This window comes from Gymnoscopelus microlampas (assembly GCF_963454915.1).
Source record: "Gymnoscopelus microlampas genome assembly, chromosome: 3".
Taxonomy (NCBI): Eukaryota; Metazoa; Chordata; class Actinopteri; order Myctophiformes; family Myctophidae; genus Gymnoscopelus; species Gymnoscopelus microlampas.
In genome coordinates, this window is record NC_139940.1 from 24248849 (window position 1) to 24259867 (window position 11019).

At 38.0% G+C, this 11019-nt stretch overlaps 2 protein-coding genes across 2 annotated transcripts; both read left to right on the forward strand.

Moving 5' to 3' along the window:
• The first annotated feature begins 237 nt into the window (after positions 1–237).
• Positions 238–2578, forward strand: lamtor2 (late endosomal/lysosomal adaptor, MAPK and MTOR activator 2). The gene is made up of 4 exons (XM_084052915.1): positions 238–430; positions 769–931; positions 1185–1274; positions 2080–2578. Exons 1-4 carry the CDS (start codon positions 363–365, stop codon positions 2134–2136), a joined length of 378 nt encoding a protein of 125 aa, XP_083909041.1. The 5' UTR covers positions 238–362; the 3' UTR covers positions 2137–2578.
• Positions 2579–3706: 1128 nt separating this feature from the next.
• Positions 3707–10185, forward strand: rab25b (RAB25, member RAS oncogene family b). The gene is made up of 5 exons (XM_084051944.1): positions 3707–4020; positions 7724–7919; positions 8793–8986; positions 9130–9210; positions 9369–10185. The coding sequence occupies exons 1-5, from the start codon at positions 3984–3986 to the stop codon at positions 9491–9493; spliced, it is 633 nt and encodes a 210-aa protein (XP_083908070.1). The 5' UTR covers positions 3707–3983; the 3' UTR covers positions 9494–10185.
• Positions 10186–11019: the final 834 nt, after the last annotated feature.

Below are 11019 nucleotides of genomic sequence, written 5' to 3' on the forward strand. Positions count from 1 at the left end.
AGTGGAGTAGAAGTAAAAGTATTGCAAATGGGAAATACTCCAGTAAAGTAAAAAAAATCCTCAAAAGTGTACTTAAGTACAGTACTTGAGTAAATTACACTTACAGGGCATACAACATGGCACACAAGTCACACTCTTAATCATGTGATTGCCGCCGACCAATCAAATGGCGAAGAACGACGTATTGCATCTTCCCACAATGCACTTATGCGGAAGTGGACAGTCTGATCAGGTGACTTCTTCCCATGGGTGATTTCTTATGTTGACGTGAATTCTGACTGAGAATTCCGAGGACCATTCTAAGTCCTTTCGCCTTCTAATTGATTAGTGAATTAATATCCTACCATAGTGATTAGTTTACTATGTTACGACCAAAGGCGCTGACGCAGGTTCTCAGCCAAGCCAACACGGGTGGAGTGCAGAGTACACTGTAAGCAATATTGGCTATCAACAAGCTAACAGGCTAACTAGTCAACTAATTGTTGTCTTTTTAACTGTGGTGGAAAAGTAACTTAAGTACATGTACTCAAGTACTGTACTTTTGCACAATTTTACTTTGTACTTTACTAGAGTTACTTTAGTTACTAGTTACTTTTCAGATATAAATAATCATATTATAAAACTAAAACATACATTAACCACTTTATACATAGGCTGTTTGGAAATAGCACATCTACAAGCTTATAGATCGTCTATTTTCAAACATTTTACTACTTATACTTTTGGTACTTGGAGTATATTTTGATGCCAATCACATTTCTTTCCCAGGTTACTAAATAATGAAGGGTCTCTTCTGGCTTACTCTGGTTATGGCGACACTGACGCTCGAGTGACAGCTGCTATTGCAAGCAACATCTGGGCAGCCTATGACAAGAATGGCCATCAAGCTTTTAATGAAGACAAACTCAAATTCATCTTGATGGATTGTATGGTAATGTATACTTTAACAAAAAATTATAGTCCACATCTTTTTGGCGTGTGTGTGTGTGTGTGTGTGTGTGTGTGTGTGTGTGTGTGTGTGTGTGTGTGTGTGTGTGTGTGTGTGTGTGTGTGTGTGTGTGTGTGTGTGTGTGTGTGTGTGTGTGTGTGTCTTCTGAAGAGATTCAAAACATTTTTTTTATTCTTAGTAGTTGCAAATAATTAGCATTACACACTATCAACTCTATTCCACCCCTTTGTTTCAGGAGGGCAGGGTGGCGATCACGCGGGTAGCCAACCTACTCCTGTGCATGTATGCTAAAGAGACCGTGGGCTTTGGAATGCTTAAAGCCAAGGTAAGAAATGTAGCTCCTCTGGTTCAGTTCTGAAGTGCAACATAAGTGTTGTCGTGTTCAGGGCTGCAACTATCGATTACGTTCTTTGCGATTATTACTTTTTCGATGAATCGAATAATTTGAGAAGCTTTTTTTTGGTTGATAATTTGTTTGTTTTTTATATATCAACAGATCAGCGTGCAAAACATCTAAATCATTTTCCATAATACTTTCAAGTATCAAGCTTGAGGACACCATTCAAAGTAAAGTCATAGGGCAAAAGAACAGGGATTTCAATGGGGAAAGTGCTGCCATGTTCTATTCGGTTCCTCAAGCTATATCTATGATTAAGCACTTAAGCCCTATTTTATACGTTGTCATACTACAGTGGCACAATAGCAGATCTGCATGGTCACAATGTGTCACATCGCAATGTGTTGTGAGCTTGTAGATGGGTTATATTTGCAATTTAAAATCATTTTGGGAAAAAAGGGAAATTTCATAAAATGTACCCCAAAATTATATAATATCTTTGTGTCATTTCTATCAACATTAGATATTTTTGCAAGTTACTGAACTGTACAACTAAACTAATTTCCCTATTAAAAAGACTATAGCCTGAAAGGTAACTGAACCTAAACAAAGGGTTGTCCCCTGCTAAATGATTGAGTTAAAATAACACACAGGATTTTACTGTGTTGTTTGGCGCAGAAAACAACATATTTATTTCCGGTACGCGGCATAAATATACCAGCTGTTTTGGAAAATCCAAAACAGAAACACTGATAGAAATCACATCAAAAATATGATTTTGATGTGTTTGCAGGCAGAGGCCCTGGTGCAGTACCTAGAGGAACCTCTGACCCAAGTAGCAGCATCATAGAGGGTGTTTTTGGATGAAACTCCATGTGGAGCCGGTGCCTAGATGGACTCCTGTGGTGTTTTATATGAATCATCACATTGTGAGTGCATGGATGTGAATGTTTAGTCTTTGGTCAATGTATTTATTTTCTTGACTTTAACTTTCTGCTTTGCTTTTTAATTATTTGCACTCTTCAGACTTTATTCAAATATAATCTGTTCTAAAGTATGTTCTCAGAATATGTATGTTGGACGTCTGTGATTTACAGAAATTGATTCAGTTTTCAAGGGTTGATGCATTATTTCACATGATGTGCTGCATCACATTATTAGAGAGCTCTATATTATGACAAAGATCTATAATACACTTCTCGAATTTAGAGTTTCTATCCTTGATGAGATAAACTGAAAATCAATTCACATGTTTTGACACAAAGCTGTAAAATAAAGAATTGTGGAATGAATTTGACTTCATTTGAGTTGTTTTAAGCCATTGCACCATTGGTGTGAAAGGCTAAATTCATGTTGGGCAGTGGCACTGATAAGGCCTCAGAAAATCTAGTTTTCTACCATGAGACTTAATGTTACCACATTAATTAATGAATGTTCTCAGTCATTGAGGAAACTTGATTGGATTCTAACATTTTAATGCAGAAGATATCAGAATTTCCATTGAAAGAAAAACATTTCATTTATGTAAAAAATAATGAATGGCTAAAGTTTGCCACAAGTGGAACTCCTTGCTGCATTGCATTACATGCTGTACAGGAAAGAATTCAGGCAGAATTATTTTTAACACATTCAGTTTGAGCTGATTACATATAATGGCTTTTGCCACAAATATTTTAATTAATAAGGTATTCATTACATTATTATTTCCTGCACATTAAAGGTATGATTGTATGAATTTGACCAGAAAACCAACGGATACCTCAATTCAACAATGAATGGATACCTCAATTCAACAATGGGCCCTTTAAAGAAGACCCTGTATGAGACTAGTTTTAATAAATGGTGCCAAGGAGTGAAGGAAGCTATCACTAAAGCTGTACTGTACATGCATCATTGGCAAACTTTTACTGTACGGTTAAAAGGTATTCTCATTTAATTCGAGTTTTTCCCATATGTCAGTCATGTATCATAGTACCCTCAGTCCTTAAAAGACCTGGAACGCATCTGTGTCACTTTAGATTTCTTAGGCTATTTAAAAAAAATCTTTTTAAGATTTTTTTTTCCCAAAAACTGTTAGGATTTAGATTTTTTTTTAAAGAATCGCCTCAGGTCTTAATGGGTTTGACTATGTACACCTCCTTTCAATTTTTGATTCTGTGTGATTTCTAGGTCCCAGGAAGGAGGCTTTTTACACCTGTAAACCTGTGATGTGACAAAGTTGTCATTAATGATGGGAGCAGCCACTCCCTGCTTCGTGTTCCCCAATATTGTTGGCAGTGATTTAACTGGTCCACAAGGTGGCACTCAGCTGCACCTGCCAGCTGCTGTACCTGTCTAACCTGCCTACACTGGCCTATACTCTCATCTCACCAAGATCCGCCCTAGTCCCTGCCGCCCCCCCCCCTTCCCAACCCAACCCCCATCCACTGAGAGGAACTACCTGGCTACACACAGCAAGCCTTGTTCAAACAAGACAGTTTCTATTAACAAACGGGGAAGGACAGGCTTGAGGGTGGAATTTGTGTGTCAAAACATTTTTACAGTCATTAGTTGGTCTGAACCTGACGGTTTGAAGAAGAGTGGCTTCAGTAGTGTAAATCAGTGTCATCTTGCATCTTCCTCAATCTGCGAATGCACGGGCTGCAGCTGAAGACAAGGCAGCAGTGTGTGGGGAGGCACCAGTGAAAAGGGCACAAGATGGGTTCAGATGAGGCCTACAACTTTGTCTTTAAAGGTGAGGTCTTGTTCTCATACACAATTCAGTGTCCAAATACCATTTTAAAGTTAATGTCATATGGTAATTCTCTACTTGATTCTATCAAGTAGAGAGTAGTAAAGTGCTTATGTGTGCAGTGTATCAGCAGGCTTGAGTAAATCCTTAGTAACGCATACTGTTTGAATGCGGATGTGCATAAACTTGCAGTGTGCCATTTCTTATGAATTTTGCAAAACAAACTCAAGTGATCTTGATAGGATTTACAGTATTACTTTTCAGCCTTGAATATGTCTAAATTATGCCCTGCCTCAGATGTGAGTGTTACGAGTTGCTTAATCATTCTGCTGCACACGAGCACATTCCCTACATGTAACAACCAGGATGTGTGTGTTTGTCCGTGTGTGCGTGCGTGCGTGTGTGTGCCTGCATGCGTACAGTATGAAACCCAGCTCATCAGTATCAATCCACACACAGTAGGCCTATAACATTAAAAAAGTATTAAATTGTTTTCCAAAATTCAAGAACCATTTTGGAAAGAGAAAACATTACCTTAAATGTAACTTTCAGTATCGCAAAGTAAACATGTATTTTGAAATACATTTGACTGACTTTTGTCAGTCAAGTACTTGAATTACCTACTTAACCTTACCAAGTAGTGCTTCGATTTTATGCCAGCAATGTTTTTTGTTTTGTTTTTTAACAGATTAGATGTCCACCATTTCAAAACAGATTGGTGGATATCTCATTTGACTACAAACTACTTGATCTGATCATCTTTCATTCTGCCCCCACAACAGAAAAGCACTGGTTGACATACTGTATGTCCCTTAACAGATGTAAAGTAGATGATGGTTCACAACAGTTGACAATCAGGTACAAAAGAAAGTGACATTGATATAACATATCAATATCTGGAACCAATCTTACACCTACTCAAACCAAATTGTGTTGGACATGTAGTAAAATCACATTAGAGAGACACACAGATTGAGTGTGTATGAACTGCATTGTGTGTATTACAATTGTTTTAGTTGCCCATAATAAAGTCTTGGGAACAAATTAGAGGAGAATGTAATCTCGCAAGGAAGGCTCGTTCTTCTCACCTCAGCATAAACAAGCTTAAAAGAATCCTCTTGTCCCTATTTGTCATGGCAACCAGGGCATTGTTTGTTTAAGAAGTTACTCAGTGCTAGAGGAGGTGAAGGCAAAAACAGCCATGCTCTCACCTCACTAAATAAAGAAAAGTATGTTCAATGAGTTAGCTGTGAAGTTCAACTCAAGTTCAGTTGTTATTCAAATGGTCTGCAAACGCTTTCTATTGGATTTACAAAGTAATCACACACATTCTTAGACTTAATATTGTATAACACTGCAGCCTAGATATTTACAATATTTACCTCTCTCTAAACACACACAAACACACACACACAATATTTCTGGGCTAAACTCAAAATCTCAGATAATAATCATGGGAATGGTCACAGTCACCTTTTTTCCATGAAATAATTCCCAGTGGAACTGCTTATCAGTGTGTCATTGATTAAGAGCCAGGATGTACTCTTATCTTTTGTACACTGAAATACTTGGTGTTGTCATGGTATTCACTGTTTTCATTACAGTATCCATATACTGTACTTGGGATGCATTCCCTTGAGAAATGCACCAAACTCCCAACTTTTCACTGCCCAGTAGATTTAACTAGACTGCACTGCTTTGAGGTCTAATTTGTAGTTGTGCAAATGTGAAGTAATACGATGAAACGGTTATATCCTAAAGTATACCTGTTTTTTCTCCTGAAAATTTGCTATTTGAAGAACTCGCATTCCTGTCTTTGTATAGGTCACAAAGGTCACACATTTTTACTGTTAAATTCAACTAACTTAATAGTTTAAGTTTACATTCTACATTTAAATAATTTAAATCCTGTTCTGTTGTGCTGTCTTCATAGTTTTGGTAAGATCATCAGTTCTTTCAGAATCAGCACTCAAACACCTATACAGGAGTTACTGGAAAATACAGGAGTGGTGTCCATTGTGCCTTGTGGTAGATAGGTTTCTCTAACAAAGGTCAATGAAGTGAAGTGACAGCCTAACTCGTTCCACCTGATTTGGAATCGCTTCCCACTGTTGAAGGGACTTTAATTTCAGGAAACGGAGACTAACTTATGAGATTGTTTCCCTTTTGTGTGTGTGTGTGTGTGTGTGTGTGTGTGTGTGTGTGTCTGTCTGTCTGTCTGTCTGTCTGTCTGTCTGTCTGTTTCTATGTTTCTAAATAACTGCCTTGTTCTTTTTACTGTATATAATATTTCTTTCCATGTAACTCCTTATGATAACCTTGTCGTAATTTATTGATGTGTTAATACTAAATTAATTTAAAAAGTATATATATTTAGTATTAATCCATGACTGTCAAGCCCCTCATATTTTATGAGATTTACATAAACATATTTCAATGCTTCAGTAGGTCTCACAAACACCTGCACACTCTTGCTCAATAAAGGTTACATTTAATAGGCAACATTTTGGTCTGACCTTGACCTTTATAGAACCTTTTCATAGCAGCTATTTTAACAGATAAACACAGCTGAATGTAATGGCATTAATTGTGGGTGTGTGTGTCATTTTAGGTGTCACTGTGCAAGGATGGGCAACTCCTGTACATGAAACTTCATGCTGGCACACAGAAACACCTAAAAGAAACACACCCACAATTAACATTATTACTGTAAATTCAGCTTAGTTTACCTATGAAAATGGTCCTTTGAGCAAGTGAAGACGGAATGACTGCTTTTGATTACTTGGATTGTGTGTCTACCACATTTATTTGCACACATTTATTTAGCTTTTATTTCGATTTTATTCAGGTGTACAAGATAATGCATGTCTCACAAAATGATTTCCCTATGTTAATGTTATCTCTCACCTGTGGTTATTAATTCAGTTTCCATGCAGGTGTGGTTATATTATGTTTAATGCAGGACAAGATTGTGACATAGCCTTAATGATATAATGAGCCACAGCCCCAGACAGCTAAGATGAAGGGCTTATGATGGGCGAAATCAAGAGAGCAGAGCACACCTTGACTAAGGGCCTTACTCAAGGGCATCCTGGGGAGTGGCTCAAACCAGGCCCTGGGAATGTAAAAGAATATTTGAGTGTTTAATCTACATTCCAACATTCTTAAGTCCCTGAAAACATGACCTCAGCGGCCCGGGTCCCTATACTCCTTCACCCCAACATCTTGTTTTGTTTTTAAAACAAGGAAGGGTTGAACCGTTTGCCTCTTGCACTCGATATTCCTGCTACACCTGCTATGAACACATATCCACTTACAAAACCCCTTTCACTCTTTCCTGGACCTGATGTAGCCATCCCTTGTACTGTTGAAAAACAATGAACACATACATACAGGAGAACCTGGTTTGGCTGTTAGAATATAGGAGGTACGGTCAGGAGGTAAGATGGGTGTGAGTTGGTCAATATGAAGAGTGACAACTCTCACATATTAGTGTCAAAAATCCCCAAGGGTTTGAAAGACCCTCTTATAACGAAACTAACTACAGCCATAGGTTTTATCCTCGCAACAGTCCGTGTGCCCATCAACAAGTCAAATGTCCTTTTGAGGTGTGTGAACCAACCAACATTAGCTACTGTATATGCTTGACAAATAAAGGAACAGTATATGTGATGTCCCTCCAATCTGTCTTGCCTCTCCTCTGCAGTTGTCCTGATAGGAGAATCTGGTGTGGGCAAGAGCAACCTACTGTCCCGTTTCACAAAGAATGAGTTCAACCATGACAGCCGGACCACTATCGGTGTCGAGTTCAGCACTCGCACAGTACAGCTGCATGGATTCACCATAAAGGCCCAGATTTGGGATACAGCTGGGTTAGAGCGATACCGAGCTATCACCTCAGCGTGAGTACAAGGGACCATTACACACATAAACTAGGATGACTTTTTAATAGCATGAACACACACACACACACACACACACACACACACACACACGTGTTTGTCTCTTACTTTATTTTGCCATCTATTCTCTCTTTATGTTAACTTTTACTTGTGCGTTTTCTTGATCTGTTAAACTGTTATAAACCAGTTTAAAATTTTGTGAATAGATTTAACCTTAAATTAGGTTAGAGGTGGTTGACTTGGGAGGTGCCACAGTATGATCAGGCATTACACACAAACAGGCAATTATGTTCAATTTCCTTCCCACATAACCTGAAAAACCTCTGTTCCAGTTAATTTTCAACCAGCACATTCTGGTCCAACAATGCAATTGGTCGAGGCTTGCAGCTTTTTATTTGAACACTTAGACCTCAACAGTGCTCCTTTAGCAATAAGGAAATTCCCTATTGTTCTTTTTTTATGAGGCTAGAGAGATTAACAGCTTGGACATGTGTTTTTGAAAACAATATAACCATGTCTGTTTATTTTTTATGAGAGACAAATCTGAGGATATGTTACACCACAGGATTAGCTCTTTGCTATCAGGCTGGCTTTTTGAGTAATTACTTCAATTATTAAGTGCAAAATGCTAATATAACTCCCATGGAAATTCCCATTTGTGCATTAACAGTTAGCCAAATTCTATGAAATTGGAATGTATTACTCTGCAGGACTGGGGAAACCCAAATGTAATTGGAAATTATTTCACAGGGATTACAGTAAATAGTTTGGAGGGGTATATATTCTTATATATACTTCACGATCAGAGTATATCAGAGAAGATCACAGTATAGGTAAGCACAACATCAATCTGTTCTTATCTCCCTTAACCAGGTATTACAGAGGAGCGGTTGGAGCCCTGTTGGTCTTTGACATCACCAAACACCTGACCTATGAGAGTGTGGAACGCTGGCTGAAGGAGCTGTATGACCATGCTGACCCCCATATAGTAGTGATGTTGGTAGGAAACAAAACTGACCTGGCCTCAGAAAGAGCAGTGCCCACAGAGGAGGCTAAAGACTTTGCAGGTACATACAAATCCAATTACATGTGTGTGTGTGTATATATATATATGGATAGAAAAAATAAACCAGGAAATGTTGGTGACTTAATAAATTGTGCTTTATTTAGCACAAGGATAATGATATTTTATTTTGTTTACTTTCTGCAGCAAGGAAAGGCATATTGTATGTGGAGACCTCAGCCTTGGAGTCAACTAATGTTGAGGTAGCATTCAACGATGTCCTTGCAGGTAACCTTTACGAAAGATGTATTTCACATGTGTGCCTTCAGCAATCCAAATATGTTGTCTATATAGGAACTATCCTGCAGTAAATCAATCAATCATTGAACTGACCTTTTTTTTTTTTTTTTACAATTAATTCATAACTGTATTTCCCATTCATTCAGAGATTCACAAGAAAGTGAGCAGTAAAGAGGTGATTCGGGGCTCCATCAATGCTGTGTCCTTATCAAGTCCCACCCCCAGAGCAGACAACACAGAGGAGGGAAAGCCTTGCTGCAGGAACATCTGATCGGACTAAAGCCTAATTTATTCCGTGTTGTGCGACTGAGTATAAATTAGGCTTAACCCTTAACTTAAGGGGTCAGTCAGGGGGAAATCAGAGTGGAGCCGTTTGTAGCAAACCACACTGCAGACCACAACAGCTTTGGAGGACAGGCCTCTGTGCCAAAAACACTGCTGCAAGCCCATTTGACAATGACTGATTTGAAAAAGTTAGATAAGATATGCACAGTAAAATCTGTTAAAACATTAAAAGTGAAAAGTGTTAATGCAACGCTGTGAGTGTACAAATGGATACATTAACACTGAGGATTTTACTGTGTGGCATTTGATGAGATGAAATATCAATGATCTGATAATGGTCTGAGAGCAGGTCAACGGAAAGAAAAATATACTTATGTCTAAACAGAGTTTGGAAAGTTACAGTATGTAAATGATTAAATGCAACGTGGAGGAGGCAGAGAATATAAGTCAATGTTATGTTTTAACTTTGCCTTTAGAGACAGTGATTTTTAAAATGTAAATTGTAAGTGATTGTTCCTCATTTTCATCAACTGAACGATGCATGGGTGCGTTGGGTAATATTACATTTATTCAATATAACTTGCTGTCACAGCTGTGCATGTGCTCTCATATGTGATCTGTGATCAAATATGACTGACTGACTGTATATTATTGCTGTGAAATAAATGATTAATTGCAGCATTTCCCATTGAAACACTCACTTGTTAGAATGGAACAGCCATGGAAATAGCTTTTAGATCATATGACATGAAAACTATCCACTGAAACCGTTACGAATGGAAGTGTTTTACATGGACTGCAACTCCTAGAGCAGTGGTTCCCAACCTTTTCTGGATCAGGGCCCACTTGAAAACCTCTCTAGTGTTCACGACCCACCCATCTGACCAGTGACCACGGCAGCCATGTTACAGTAAGGGGTCAGGTGGGTGGGCCGAATGTTTATTTTAAAGATCAGTCGATCGATTGTGTTCCGGCTTGGATCAATGGAACTAACATAGTATACTTAAAGTTCCAATTCATCAGTAACACAATAAACACTCATTTTTCAAGGTTTAAAAGAAAAAATACCATGACTTTTTTTTTCATTCATTCTTTAATATTAATCAGTGTTCCCTGGCCCACAGGTTGGGCATCACCGTCCTAGAGCTAGAGAGACCACTCTGGAGTTTAGCTATTCAGAAATAGTGAAAATGTTATTTATTGATAGTATTGATGTAAAAAGAAATGTGGCCTACATGTTATGTGTCTAATAAGAAGAATTGCTTATTAGGGCATATTGGATAGTAAGCACTCACAGTACTTAACAAATAATATTCTGCTGCTTAGACTGGCATGGAGGAGTGGTATTTCACAGATCAGAACAATACAGGTCATATCAAGTAGGCTATTGGTATTTGTGACTGACTCTTATGAAATAACTGTAAACCGTTTCTTCTGAAGCCTAATTGTTGTACGTTTGCAAAAAATAAATACTTTTCAAATAAAAATACTGTATTTATTAGCAACTACTAA

Bases quoted from the DNA above. Each gene is read 5' to 3' on its own strand.
- rab25b (XM_084051944.1), top strand. From the start codon at position 3,984: ATGGGTTCAGATGAGGCCTACAACTTTGTCTTTAAAG. The intron at 4,021-7,723 runs GTGAGGTCTTGT...TCTCCTCTGCAG, and splicing joins CTACAACTTTGTCTTTAAAG to TTGTCCTGATAGGAGAATCT. The intron at 7,920-8,792 runs GTGAGTACAAGG...TCCCTTAACCAG, and splicing joins TACCGAGCTATCACCTCAGC to GTATTACAGAGGAGCGGTTG.
- lamtor2 (XM_084052915.1), top strand. From the start codon at position 363: ATGTTACGACCAAAGGCGCTGACGCAGGTTCTCAGCCAAGCCAACACG. The intron at 431-768 runs GTAAGCAATATT...TTTCTTTCCCAG, and splicing joins GGTGGAGTGCAGAGTACACT to GTTACTAAATAATGAAGGGT. The intron at 1,275-2,079 runs GTAAGAAATGTA...ATGTGTTTGCAG, and splicing joins TTGGAATGCTTAAAGCCAAG to GCAGAGGCCCTGGTGCAGTA.